The 15548-nt window shown below is 47.5% G+C and overlaps 1 protein-coding gene and 1 pseudogene across 1 annotated transcript; both read left to right on the plus strand.

The window, feature by feature from the left end:
* LOC109735436 (aspartic proteinase nepenthesin-1-like) overlaps window positions 1-625 on the plus strand; it is an 87436-nt pseudogene extending 86811 nt beyond the window's left edge.
* A 1689-nt stretch (window positions 626-2314) lies between these two features.
* LOC109735418 (aspartic proteinase nepenthesin-1-like) lies at window positions 2315-4018 on the plus strand. Its single transcript, XM_020294628.4, has one exon. It carries the CDS (start codon window positions 2439-2441, stop codon window positions 3798-3800), a length of 1362 nt encoding a protein of 453 aa, XP_020150217.1. The 5' UTR covers window positions 2315-2438; the 3' UTR covers window positions 3801-4018.
* Window positions 4019-15548: the final 11530 nt, after the last annotated feature.

Raw genomic sequence — 15548 nt, forward strand, 5'->3', positions numbered from 1 at the left:
AGAGCGCGACACGTGGCGAATGGCTGAGAGCGCGCCAAGTGGCGCTGATCGTTGCGAGGCTCCCGAAGGAGCGCTCGTTAACTAGTTGCTCCCCCCGGTTGGTGCTACCAATCGGGACCAAAGTCCCTCCTGCCTGGGCTCGCCGCAGCGGCCACGTGGAGGCCCATCTATCCCGGTTCGTATAAGAACCGGGACTAAAGGCCTAGGGCTTTAGTAACGACCCTTTAGTCCCGGATCCACAACCGGGACAGATGGGCTTACGAACCGGGACAAATGTACCTTTTTCCACTAGTGAATCAAGTCGCAGGTGTCGCTGCCCGTCAACAAAAACAACACCGACAAGCACGGTGGCTTGTGTTGTGCTTCGCCATCTCGTCGAAGAAGAAGGAGACCGTGATGCCGAAGCTGATCCTCCACCTGGAGGGCGCGGACTGGGAGCTTCCACGGGAGAACTAGGTGCTGTACACCGAGGAGGACGGGCTGTGCGTGGTCATGAGTTCGGCGGGCGAGGGCAGCAGCAGGACGCTCATAGGCAACTTCCAGCAGCAGAACACGCACATCGTCTACGACCTCGACGCCAATAAGCTGGTCTTCGATCGTGCCCGCGCGCTGCGACAAGCTGTGACTCGCTCAACGTGCACTTGTTGCATGCGTGAATACGTATACGTCAACGCGTGTATTGTGTATCATTCTATACGTACGTACTGGTCACATACGTTTATCGGTACTAGCTAAGAACGCGTGAAAAGGAGCACCCGTTCTCTACGTGCCAGTGCTAAATAAACAAGGTGGGAAACTAAGCTAAGTATTTGTTTATACCTAGTCTGATGTGAAAAAGTTGTAGACATATCACAAGCGATATGATAGATTTCAGCTGGTACATGTTTCTACTTGTACTGAATGTTGAGAGCGCCAATAATACTGCGTGTGATGTGCGATTTTCTCTTGATAATGTGAGGGAATGTCTACATCCGATATACACAACATTCGTGGTTCAAAACATAAAGAAACACACGATAATAAGCTTACAAACACACTGAAAACTCGGTACCATGCAACCTATTGCTAAACGGCCACCCACGCCAGAAGATAAAACCTCCATGCGGTTATATGGAATATGTTGTAATATGTGACAAGGAAATGTGAAAAGAACAAGAAATGCAGAATAAAGAAACATCCAACGTCCATCTCGCACTCCCAGCCCCACTGAATTTGTGAAATTGAGACACGCCTAGTCACACTGAATTTGTGAACAATTGAGCAGCATGTTGCACAACTGATATCTAGGATTCCTATGTTGAGAGCAAAAGGTGATTACAACGGTGGCCGCATCAGGTTCGCAAGGATATGTACCAGATGGAGATGGCCATATGAAAAAGGGCAAGAACAATCATGTCGTTGCCCACCGGGTAGTGCCTCTTTTTGCACTGAAAAGACTGCAAATATACCACGAAATCGACGCGAGACACACCGACAAATAGCAGCAGCAGCATCATGAAATGGACGAGCACCGGCGTACTCACCGCTCGTCGAGCAAACATGAAATCCACATTACCTTATATCATCATTGTCCATGGATAGGGATAGGCTGTGCTTAAAGCCTAGATGCAGGCACTAAGTTATGTGCCCAATGTGCCATTGATGGTGCCTTTGCCATCGTCAGAGCTTGTTGATGCAGCACAAGCATGAGAGCACGAGAAGAAGATGAGCAGCGGTCCACTGAGCATCTGCCCTTCTTGTGTCTTGAATGTGAGGTCGAGTCTGATCCTGGATTTAGCACACAAGTAGTACGTTCCCTTACGAGGTACTACTACAAATCCTTTCAGGTTATTTTGAAGTGAAACTTCACAGCCCATATTCGCATGATCTGCCCTGATTCTCCTTGTCCTTTTGGATGAGAAGTTACTAGTTTCAGTAGGCAGTAGTAAATTGTACGGCCCACTAAAAATAGACAGAAAATAGAATACTGGTTATAAATTACTCCCTCTGTCTCATAATATAAGATGTTTTTAAAGTTTAATTTGAACTGGGACAGAGGTAGTAAAAAACAACCGGTTTGCATGTTTGACCGAGGAGAGGCCGACTCAAAGAGTATCCCTTGCCGTAAAATTCAGTGTGTGGATGTCGATTTCCATACAGTAACAACAACAAAATCAGTGGATGTCGGTGTGACGCGCATGTGCTTGAGCGAGTAATCTTCGAGCGCCAGTAACTTAGAAAGTGACAAGATTCGCAAACAAAAAAAGATAGACAGTGGCATGGATAATTTTGGGGTTATATACGTTTTCGTGCACCTTTTTGCAAAGTTGACCTGCGTGACGTCGCTACATATACAGGTCCAACTCAACGACGCCCTAGTCCTAAACCAACAAATAACCGAATTAACAACCTTGTTACCCAGTGCTGAATTGTGTGAGCGCGTGTGCACGTTGAAGGACATGTCTGCGCTGCATGTTCTCTTCCTCGCGGTCTTGCTGGCCATGTCGGCGACCGGCCACGCGGCGGCCTTGCGCGCCGATCTCAGGCACGTCGACAGCGGCCGCGGCTTCACCAAGCGCGAGCTGCTCCGCCGGATGGCCACCCGGTCGCGGGCTCGTGTAGACAGCCGGTGGTCACCACCGCCCGGCCGCGGCGCCAACGCCCACGCGGTGACCGCGCCGTTGACCCGCGGCACCGTCGGCAAAGAAGAGTTCAACTCTGATTACGTCATCCACTTTGCCATCGGCACGCCACAGCCGCAGCCCGTGGCGCTGGCGCTGGACACGGGTAGCGACTTGGTCTGGACTCAGTGCGATTGCGACGTCTGCTTCGACCAGCCGTTCCCGGCGCTCAACACCTCCGCCTCCGACACCCTCCGCGGCGTCTCGTGCTACGACCCTCTCTGCACGCGGGGGAGGCTCAAGCTCTCCGGGTGCGCCGCCGGCGACAACTTGTGCTTGTACGTCTACTCCTACGCCGACAAGTCGATGACGACGGGGCTGATCTTCGAGGACACCTTCACCTTCAAGGCGCCCAACGGCAAGGTCGCCGCCGTGCCCAACCTCCGCTTTGGTTGTGGCATGTACAACGCCGGCAAGTTCGGACCAACCGAGTCCGGCGTCGCCGGTTTCGCCCGCGGGCCGCTGTCTCTGCCGTCGCTGCTCAAGCTCCCCAGGTTCTCCCACTGCTTCACCGCCATGGTGGAGTCCAGGACCAGCCCCATGTTCCTGGGCACGCCGGACAACCTGGGAGCGCAGGCCACGGGGCCCATCCAGTCCACCCCGTTCGTCCGGAGCCCCGCGGGCCCGTTCGGCACGCTGTACTACATTTCGCTCAAAGGCATCACCGTGGGCAAGACGCGGCTGCCGTTCGACGCGTCGGCGTTCGCGGTCAAGGACGGCGTCTCCGGCGGGACGATCATCGACTCTGGCTCGAGCATCACGAGCTTCCCACGGCCCGTGTTCCGAAGCCTCCGGAAGGCGTTCATGTCGCAGGTGCCGCTGCCCGTCGCCAACGTCTCCGCCACCGACCCCGATACGATGCTGTGCTTCCTCACCTCGCCGAAGAAGGAGGCGCCCGCCATGCCGAAGCTGATCCTCCACCTGGAGGGCGCGGACTGGGACCTTCCACGGGAGAACTACGTGGTGGATGTCGAAGACTTCGAGGACGGTACCGGCGGCGGGCCGTGCGTGGTGATAAATTCGGCGGACGAGAGCTCCCCGACGATCATAGGCAACTTCCAGCAGCAGAACACGCACATCGTCTACGACCTGGAGAACAATAAGCTGGTGTTCGTGCCCGCGCGCTGCGACAAGCTGTGACGAGCGAGCGAGCCATAAGAGCAGTACCGACCGATTAAGGAACGTGCATGCGTGCTCTACGTACCAGTGCTAAATAAACATGCATGGGGGGCAAAGCAACTACGTACGTAAGCAGTTTAATTAAGCCTAGTCTGATCTGCCATGCATCTTTTCTTATTGTCTCGTCAACAAGTTTTCATGTTCGTTCTCAAGCATGCTACGAAAACAATTCCATCGTCTCTCTCTCTCGGTTCATATCGCACTCTCAGTTCCACTAAGATTGTGAAAAATTGAGTTTCGATATACCTGGGAATCTGGGTACCCAGAAAACCATGTGACAAGCACACATGGAACGGTGGCAACATCCATCAGGCTTCATCAAGGAAATGGGCCAGATAGGGCAGCATCAGGTTCACAGTACTGCAATCATCTCGTTTCCCACCGGGCAGTAGTGCATCTTTTCCTCTGAAAGGACTATATATATATATATATATATATATATATATATATATATATATATATATATATATATATATATATATATATATATATATAGACACACACACACATCTCTATTCCTAATATCTGAGTTGGTGAATAATATTCACGGTTTATTTTCGTCTCACCACTTTTGTTCGTTTTATTTCGCTGGGTTTTTTCGTCCTCCCTCCCACCATCTCTCGTACACATAGGTTTTTTCACCCTACCACTAAAACCAAAGTAATTCCTTTTAATACTCCGCCTGGTTTATATCAGCTAATAATTCTCGCGCTTCTTTCTTTGGTAGGTGCTAATTTGCTTACCTTCTTACGTGAGATCACCTTCCCATCAAAAACCGAATTGGTTTCCCATTTGGTTTTTATATCCATAATATTTTAATACCAAATTACGGATTAAACAATTGCATTATAATTTTCGATCACCTTCCTAAAATTGTCCACGACTCGCTCGAAGGAGGGAGCGAGGCCCCTCGATCGTCTCGCTACAAGTACGTTGTCGTTTCGTTTCTTAACCTATCGATCGAACGAAATCCCCAGGCCCACCCCACGTCCTTGATTTCGTTCCATACCCCCACCACCGAAGATCCTTATCCTCCCCATCCCCGTCCTAATCTTTTCTTCCAAAAATCTTAACTTTCCATGCCTAGCTATGGACCTAGGCCCACACATTCTGTCGTGGAATTGTCACGGCAGATGTCCTTAGTGTCAGGACTTAGTCGCGAGGCCAGCGCAACTATGTAGTAGCTTGAGAGGGGTTGGGCGGAATCGAGAGACGCAACACAAGACAAGGATTTAGACAGCTTCGGGCCCCGGGAAACATCATCCGGTAATAGCCATACATGCTGTTTGTGGCTAGGTCTCATTATGCTCATGAGAGAGTCGCCGGTAAGCCGACTCTTTGTGTCTAGCCCTAGAGATTGTTTCTCGTTGCTCGTCCCTCTTTGGGGTGCCCTGCCCCTCCTTATATAAGTTGAAGGGGCGGGTTACATGTGGAGTCCTATTAGGATTAGGACTAGTCTATTACAAGTGGAATCCTAGTCTGCTCCCTTAAGGGAAAACTCCTTATGCCTTTCCTCGTAAACCGGCCCACCATAACATGAGCTGGCCTTCTGGGCCTTGGGCCTAGTCTTCTATATGACCCGCCGTTAGGGCCATCCGTGAGCCGCCAGGCTCGTGAGTCGCCACCACAGCGGGTTACCAATGAAAACGCCAAGCCCGGTCGGGTCATACTTCCGGCCGGGTCATACCGCGGGGTATATCCCCGACATTAGCCCCCAGTTTAATTTGGATTTATCCATGTTAAACTGATCCTTGCCAATGCAAAAAAATCCAGGCACTTCTTCTAAAAAATCCGGGTCAATAGGCCAGCTTCATAACCAATTTGCTGACATTGGCTCTTGTAGAGAAATATTATAAGAAATAATCCATCTGAGTCGGCCTTCAATGCTCTCACTTGACGAAAAATATTGGTCTTGAAATATTCAACTGATATTCAGCCGGCTTAAAGATGTAGATCTTGCCGATTTATGATTGCCAAAATTGTCGGGTTATAAATAAGTGATGTCGGGTCATGATTGTTGCAGACACCGTGTTAATCTGGTCTACTCCAAACTGAGAATTTGAAGATTTTTTTCTCCCTTATATGCATATCACCTGTAGCCCGCAAGTCTTAAGAGGAAAACATAGTGATAACTTAAGACTTGCTTCAATATAAGTGTTGCAACCTTGAAGAAATCCGGGTTATTCATCTCAATCATTAGTCATAAACTGAATATTCCACATATGTAGCCCCCAAGTGCCGGGTTGTCATGCTTGCAGCAACCTGGGACTTGTAATTGCCTTATGCTCATAAAAACTTCAACCAATGTAGCCCCCAAGGGCCGGGTCATTATGCAATAATGAGCAGGGACTTTGTAAATATGATCATGTAAACTTGACCAGCAACATGTAGCCCCCAAGGGCCGGGTCAGTAAGATATTACCGAGCTGGAACTTTGTATATTATTCACTGATAATAACATCATATGATGTAATCTCCACCATGGGGCTTGAACCCACATCCACAAGGTTAAGAGCTTTGTACTCTACCAACTGAGTAGTGGATCTTTCAATATAATGGATTAAGGCTTGTGTACCTTGAATTTTTGACGGGAGCAATTGGTAGCCCCCAAGGACCGGCTCATTTAGAATGTGATGAGTCGGGTCTTCAATAAGTTGAGCAAAAAATGACTTTGCATTAGCCCCCAAGTGTCATGGTACATGCTGGCAGTGACATGGGACTTGCATATTCAATGTAATATCAATTTGGATAATGTAGCCCCCAAGTGTCGGGTCGTAAGCCTCCAGCGACTCGGGACTATTCCTTCCGTTGTAGAATAAATCATATCCATTGATAAAATAATAGCCATTGCGCCAAAGCGACTTTGAATACCTCATTTGTTGATAAGTAAATCCGGAGTTTAAATACCCGGCGGCTCTTGGCCGATGGCGATTTAATACGCCTCCATTGTAAGCCGGAATTTGTACAACCCGGCGGCTTATAGCCTTTGAGAAAATCAAGAATTGATAACCCTTTTGAGACACCAATTTCAATCTATGATGATGGGCTTGAATTTAATCATTTATGTAAGTCATAGCTCTGTAAATCCTGCAGAGTTTAAACAACATATGCCCTGGCGACTTAACGTCAAAAACCAGGGCGGGTAACCACCCAAATGTAGTCTTATCCTGCACATAATTAGATCACAAGATCCCTTGGCAGTTTACCGCAGGGCGGGTCATAATATCTCACATATAACCATTGATGTGTAACAAGGAGTCACAGATAAGCCTGTTATGAATCATAACTTTGAAACATAACTATAATAATAATATTATACCTGTGATATTGAATTTTCACTGCCGGTTTATGTGACCTGTGCAGTAAGGGTGATAACCCAATCTTTAGAAATCAAGACCTCCAAATGTTTATGATTGTCATATGATGGCGACTTATCATCCAAAGTCAAACCGGGTTAAATAGCAACCACTCATATACACTTTAGATATGATCAAAAGAGCTTCAAATAAAATCCAAAAATTGTTTGCAAAAAGAGACTTCAAAAAATTTGAGGCTTCTGATTCGAATACGATCAGAAAACCGTCCCAAAGGGGTTAAGCTAAGATTCGAATACGATCATATAGCCCCCAGTGGCTTTGGCGTTGCCGACCAAGAGGGTACCGACAGCTATGTTCTCTTTGGTTCGAATACGACCTATGTTTGAACAGGAAGCCCCCAAATGACCTTGAGAGTTGTTTAACGACGCTGATTCAAATACGATCCACGTCGGTTCCCAAAAGGGGTTGAGCTATGATTCGAATATGATCAAGAAGCCCCCTAGTGAGCTCGGCAGTGTGCCGATCAAGAGGGTACCGACAGCTATGTTCTCTTTGGTTCGAATACGACCTATGTTTGAACAGGAAGCCCCCTAGTGATCATGAGAATATTTAACGACTCTGATTCGAATACGATCAGGGTCACACCTAAAGGGTTCAGCTAAATTCGAATACGATCAGCTCCCAATTCATTAAAGCAGGGTACCTATGTTTGGGTTGTGCTTTGTAACAGACTCTTTTTGGTCCCTTTAATTTTTCCTGAGAACTCGAACTTTTGCGAGAGATAAATTCTTTTTGAACCGGAAAAACCGGATATTGAGAGTTTCAAAGCTTTGTGATAAACAAATTTACCTTGAACCGGATTTGAGAGTTTCAAAACTTTGTGGCAGATAAATTTCCCTTGAACCGGATTTTAAACCGGATATTTAAGAGCTTCAGTGCTTTGTGGGAGATGTCAAGTCTCTTGAGCCGGATCTAAACCGGAATCCTTCTTCTTAAGCTGGAAATTTTCTGACGGCCTTTAAACTTTTTACCAATATGGCGGTAGCCTCCGGGACCGGGTTATTTTTCCCTCCAATGACCCGGAGTTCTTGAATGCATTGAAACCGACCAATGCTGCCAAGTCATATCATAGTAGCCCCCGAGTCTCAAGATGACTCGAGGAGTTGGCTTTGAGATTCTCCATATTGACCATAGCATAAGGTGTATATCATTGGTGTTGATAGCGCGATGTGAATTCACAGAAGGTTGAGGTGACTGCGGCGGGTTATAAATGATCCTGTATGAGCCGTGTCAGCAACTCGGCCAATGGTTCCTTCCAACTGGTGATTTGAAGTTAACCAAAACTGTAGTGGCGGCGACTTGTGCGCCTGCTCATTGAGCCATCCAGTGCAAACGGCGGTTGATGATAATTTGATTCCAATTTGAAAGAAAACCGGGCTACCCAAGCTGTGACTTGCTCATACTCAATAAACAGCTCATGCAGACTGGTGCGGCCCGGTATGTTGATGTAGACCAGGCCGCGGGAGACGGACGACCTGTGCATGCTTTATTGGGTAATTCGCACGGTCCTGACGAGTTGATGCGGACTGGACCACGATATAAACCGGCATGGGTTATCCAATAGCTCAGCGATATAATAATCCCTTTTTGCAGTAGACAATTTGTCCTGCATTGGAAAACTTGCAAGCCAGGGTAATTGCTCTTTTTAAAGAAAGCAATACATAATATGAAAATATAATGGATGGATTTCACCTGATATGTTAAGCCAGAAAATATCCACCACGGAGTTTAATGATCACCACGGTGAAGCAGTGTTGTAAGCCGGAGCGGGCGCGTGAACCGGCCGTGAGAGCGGACGGGCGAGCCGTCCGTGGCGTTGTAAGCCGGTGTGGTCGCGAGAGACGGCCACAGCGTTGGAAACGGCCCAGACCCAGGCGAGACAAACGCGGACACGGACGATGAGTCAGTCACGCGTACGGATGTAGCGGGGGCGGCGACTTACACAGATAATGCTGGCGCGCACCCTTTATGCGACACCTTTGTAAGGAATAATGGCCCTATGAAAAAATTATCAGACCAAGTAATTGTTCTTTGATGAAAACAATATGTGTTAATAAAATAAACTTGGATGGATATTACCTGATTTGTTTGGATGACCAATGATCCGCTCATCGTGCCAGAGACAACTTAGGCGGACTAGCAACTCAATATAGCCTCGGCAGCTAAACACAGCAGAGGCGGCTCAACGCGGCCCCAGCGGTTTATACAGCAGAGGTGATTCGGCGACGCAACGCAAGAGCACTCGCGGCGGCTCGGCAACAGAACGAGGCACCGCAAATGTTGGATGTGACCGGACAGAAAATACCCCGCCTACATGTACGTTTAGCTGAGCAGCAGTAGCACCCCATGTGGCTTCATGACTGCCACGATGACTTCTTGTTTTTTTTATTCCATCCATGAAAAACTAATTTGTCTTGATGAGATGAAGAAACAGCAGTAGCTTTTAATCTCCATGTAGTACGAGCAGTACTGCGCAATGTATCAGCCAAACCAGGGTTGTGTAGTCTATTTTTTAGTACACTTTTTGCCACAATATGCATGTTCCTCCGTCTCCTCAATGAATGCAGATCAGAAAAAACGAGGCCGCTGCTGTTCCCTGCCACCACAGGAGTCCTTTGGGACTTGGCCCGTGTGTGTAACTAGATTGGAGTTCTCGGATGGATGGAAAGTGGCAGCAATATGGTCTCGTGGCAGCAATAGTCCTCGCAATAGTTGTAGTGTTGATTAGGAAAAACGAGTAGTAAAAACACCAGCCGCGCCTGAGCTCCTCAAGACTTGAAGCTTCCCTGACGTATGGTTGCCATGGACGGGGAACATGTGCCGTACTTCCGAATCCTTGGCAGCGTGTCATGGAAATCTAACCAGTCTTAGCGACGCGCGGCAGCATCTCAAGAAATCGATCCGGTTTTGGATTAGACTGCTTGTCAGTCTCGTCAACTCGGCGGTTTTGCTGGTTTCTTCATCTGAACGGTCCTCCTTGGTCTTAGTGCTTTGTGTGTCCAACCAATACTAGGTGCTGCAGAAAACGGCTGTCCTCGCCTTTTCTGGGATTTGACGCTTTGTCGGATCACCAGGTGTAGTGCACAGCATCCACCGAGAAAAAATTAATCTCATCAACCCCATCGTTTCTTTTTTTTTGAGGGTATCAACCCCATCGTTTCGTGACGTATAGATTGAGTACCTGTCAGTTTCGGCGGATCATCGGACAGCGGCGGCAGACGCGAATATCTCAACCCTAATCTCTTTTTTTTACTTCAATCTCATGGATTGTAAAAATCATCATCCGAAAAATTGCAAAAATCCTCGATCCCTGGGGATCCCTCCAAGAACTCATCACCACTGTGCGCAGGCCCCACGGTGGGCGCCAACTGTCGTGGAATTGTCACGGCAGATGTCCTTAGTGTCAGGACTTAGTCGCGAGGCCAGCGCAACTATGTAGTAGCTTGAGAGGGGTTGGGCGGAATCGAGAGACGCAACACAAGACAAGGATTTAGACAGCTTCGGGCCCCGGGAAACATCATCCAATTATGCTCATGAGAGAGAGTCGCCGGTAAGCCGGCTCTTTGTGTCTAGCCCTAGAGATTGTTTCTTGTTGCTCGTCCCTCTTTGGGGTGCCCTACCCCTCCTTATATAAGTTGAAGGGGCGGGTTACATGTGGAGTCCTATTAGGATTAGGACTAGTCTATTACAAGTGGAATCCTAGTCTGCTCCCTTAAGGGAAAACTCCTTATGCCTTTCCTCGTAAACCGGCCCACCATAACATGAGCCGGCCTTCTGGGCCTTGGGCCTAGTCTTCTATATGACCCGCCGTTAGGGCCATCCGTGAGTCGCCACCACGGCGGGTTACCAATGAAAACGCCAAGCCCGGCCGGGTCATACCGCGGGGTATATCCCCGACACATTCCAAATCACAAAACACTCTACAATCTTTCATTTGGTCTCATCCAGATTGTGACCCTCTCTCTCGACGATGATCTCGTCCTCGTCCTCACGGCGGCCAGGACTAGCACATGGATGTAGCTGCGTATCGGAAATCCTAGGGACGACAGAGGATCCGGTCGCTATAGTGAGGCTAGTCGCTGGTGGCGGCCGGATTGTCACCATGGACAAAGCGGTAGGCGAAGTGGTGGCATGGGTGAGCGGCAGCAAGGACAGCTTCTTCAACATGATGTGATGTCCCGACTACATTCAAAAGGCAACACAATCCATCCATCCTGCCGCACCTCATTACGTCTGTTACGTTTAATCTTGATTTCATATTTGCATGTGTTTTTTTCTTTTGTACTGCATGTAGTTCATCAGGTGAGTCGTGGGTAGGAGTCTTGGAGCAGCAAGTGTGCAAGGCGAGATGCGAGATCATGTGAAGCGATGTAGATGGTGAGATGCCTGGTGTCGTGTGGATCGGCACGCCGCCGTGTGAAACGGCAAGCTGAAGCCAAGGCCCTGAGGAGTAGACGGGTGAGTTTGTTAGTATTGCATGCCAGGACCAGGAAGAAGATTAGCCGCATGGGATAGTTGGTTAGTGATGCGTTGGTGCGTGGGTTAGTGCCACAAAAATCAGGGCGGCTTTGCCCCGGCTGTGTGCGTGCGTGTGTGTTTTATTTAAGAGTTGTACGTATGTCTACTTTGAGAAGGAGAAATAAAGAGAAAAGGTCGTGGCTGTGTGAAGCAGCACGACGCCAAAAAACTTTTGTGTTCCATTGTTCCTGTGCGAACTTGTGAGAAGCTGAGAGCAAGAAGGAGCTGGGGATCAGCTCCAACAACGTCCACCCTATTTCTCAACTATGAAAACCGTAGTTTTAGTTCTGTAATTATGTGTGCTTGGCTGCTTGCTTGATGATGTGTGTGTGTCGCTGCATTCCTCACCTGCTCCCGCCAGTCAGCAGCGGCCGGCCGGTGCGCTCTCTCGCACGCTGCCAGTCGAAGGGGTGAGCTGGAGCTATAGATGCTAGCAGCTAACAAGGTTTTGCAGAATGCATGTGAGGGGTCGCATCGCCATACCCATCCCAATTGTTGGTGTTTTTTTTCTTTCAAATGGAAATAGCAAGGTGACTATCCTAACTATAAAAGTTGTACTAGCAGGATCATCAAAACACCAATGCTTGAATTTTTAGACTATGTTCAGTTTCTGTGCCAAGTTCGAAATTTGAATATATAACATGCTCTCTTTATTTGAGCGTGTATGAATGTTCAATTGTTCATGCATGAAACTACATAACCAAGTATTGCTAGATTTAGTGGTGCTTTCATCAGAGTTCTTGTACATCAGACTGCACTGTTATCACATGCTTGATATTTATCATGTCATCATTGGAAGTTCTGAGTGTTTTAGCCTATGATTGATGTGCCATGGGATATAGGCGCCATCGATGGAAAACATGGTGTATGCGACTTCAAGTATGTTCTAATTTTGTTCAGTGCTTTGTGGTCTGGTTTATGTGGTTTCTGATTTTTTTATGTGGTCTTGAGGTGCAGGAAGCCGGAGGGGAGAGGCAGTCGGTCAAGTCTTGCTGGAGAGGGAGGTGGACGTGGAACTTGCGGCATTCTTGCACGGGTGTGGGGAAAGGAAAAGATGGAGCTTCTACTGTACACTTGAAGATTGTTGAATCATCCTCGAGAAGTAAATTCAGGAGTTGCGGGCATGTTAGAAGGTGACATGTTCATAGTATATCTTTAGTCTTATGGACACAACTGTAACGCCCACGATGCGGCTATATCTCCCACGTGTCGAGGCACGACTTAGAGGCATAACCGCATTGTAGGTATTGTCGCAAGAAGGGTCATCTTCACACAATCCCATGTAATGAACAAGAATGGGATAACGAGAGTTGGCTTACAATCGCCACTTCACACAATACATAAAATAATTTTTACATCATCCAAAATCCACACATAGACCGACTACGGTCAAATCCAAATGAAAAACAAGATAACCCAAAATGCTAGATCCCCGATCGTCCCAACTGGGCTCCACTACTGATCATCCGGAAAAGAAACATAGTAACGACCACGTTCCTCATCGAACTCCCACTTGAGCTCGGTTGCGTCATCTGCACTGGCATCGTCAGTACCTGCAACTGTTTTGGTAGAATCTGTGAGTCACGAGGACTCAGCAATCTCACACCCGCGAGATCAAGACTATTTAAGCTTATAGGAAAGGATGGTGTAATGAGGTGGAGCTGCAGCAAGCCCTAAGCATATATGGTGGCTAACATACGCAAATGAGAGCGAGAAGAGAGCAACGCAACGGTCGTGAAGCTAGAAATTATCAAGAAGTGATCCTGAAACTACTTACGTTCATGCATAACTCAAATCGTGTTCACTTCCCGGACTCCGCCGAGAAGAGACCATCACGGCTACACATACGGTTGATGTATTTTAATTAAGTCAAGTGACAAGTTCTCTACAACCGGACATTAAGAAATTCCCATCTGCCACATAACCGCGGGCACGGCTTTCGAAAGATAATACTCTGCAGGGGTGTCCCAACTTAGCCCATTATAAGCTCTCACGGTCAACGAAGGATAAACCTTCTCCCGGGAAGACCCGATCAGTCTCGGAATCCCGGTTTACAAGACATTTCGACAATGGTAAAACAAGACCAGCAAAGCCGCCCGAATGTGCCGACAAATTCCGATAGGAGCTGCACATATCTCGTTCTCAGGGCACACCGGATGAGCGGTCCGTACAACTAAAACCAGGCCTCAAGTTTCCCCGAGGTGGCGCTGCAAAGGGCTCTAGTTTGGACCAGCACTCAGACGAACACTAGCCCGGGGTTTAAATAAAGATGACCCTCGGGCTCGCGAAAACCCAAGGGAAAAGGCTTAGGTGGCAAATGGTAAAACCAAGGTTGGGCCTTGCTGGAGGAGTTTTATTCAAGGCGAACTGTCAAGGGGGTCCCATAAATCACCCAACCACGTAAGGAACGCAAACTCAAGGAACATAATACCGGTATGACGGAAACTAGGGCGGCAAGAATGGAACAAAACACCAGGCATAAGGCCGAGCCTTCCACCCTTTACCAAATATATAGATGCATTAATTAAATAAGAGATATTGTGATATCCCAAAATATCCATGTTCCAACATGGAACCAACTTCAACTTCACCTGCAATTAGCAACGCTATCAGAAGGGCTGAGCAAAAGCGGTAACTTAGCCAAAAAACGGTTTGCTAGGAAAGGATGGTTAGAGGCTTGACATGGCAATATGGGAGGCATGATATAGCAAGTGGTAGGTAGCGCAGCATAGCAATAAAACGAACAACTAGCAAAGCAAAGATAGAAGTGATTTCGAGGGTATGGTCATCTTGCCTGCAAGGTTCTCAGAGTTGTCGAAAGCTTGATCCTCGTAAGCGTACTAAACAGGTTCGTCGTTCACGAACTCGTCTCCCGGCTCTACCCACAGCAAGAACACAAGCAATGGAATCACAATCAATCACGGGAAATGCGCAAGCAACATGATGCAATACATGCATGATATGCGAGATATGATATGCGATGCGTATGCGTGCTCCGGAAGAAAAAGGATGAACAAGGCAATAACTTGGCAAACCAAGTACGCCACTGGAAAGATGAGATGATTTCGGTCGAAATCCATATAAAGATCACTGGAAACGGATGCACAGTTTGCAAATGGCAAGCAAAACAAGAATGACACGATTATGCGATTAACAGCATGATAGCACTAAGAATACATCACGTAACTATGCTACAGCACCCCAATATAGCAACAAAGCATATGGAAGTAATCTACACGAGATGCTTGACAAAAGATGAACACTGAGCTATGGCTAGATCACAACACAACAGGTTCAAACAAACATGGTACAAGTGCAAAAGATATCAGCTTAACAGACTTAGAGAAAATACTGGACATGCCTGAAACAGTATCAGGTAGCAATGTTCAGAGCAAGCAAAACACATGCTACAGGAACTTATCATAGCAAAACAAGGCATGGCATGAATCTAATAAATGCATAGAACAAAAGTCCCTTACTGGCCATGAGCCAAAAAGGATCATAAGATATGATGGCACCCATGTAAACACAGCAAGTTTCGTTAACAGGTTTCAGACTTGACAGAAAACAGAGCATGGCATTAACAGAATTATGAAGGCATGTTGGTGAGCTTGATTCACTCATCACAAAGCAGTGCATGACAAAAAAATCATACCTACAGCAAGTTGGCATGTTTATGAAGCTATCCATGGCAAGAGCAAGTTCATAGTATATATGAAACAACTACAACAACCTTGGCAAAATTGAATATCATGTTAACAATCTGCCAGGAATATTTTATAGCAAAAGTAGAGCAAGATTAAGACATGCTAGGT

The sequence above is a fragment of the Aegilops tauschii genome, chromosome 4 (genome assembly GCF_002575655.3).
Source record: "Aegilops tauschii subsp. strangulata cultivar AL8/78 chromosome 4, Aet v6.0, whole genome shotgun sequence".
Lineage (NCBI taxonomy): Eukaryota > Viridiplantae > Streptophyta > Magnoliopsida > Poales > Poaceae > Aegilops > Aegilops tauschii.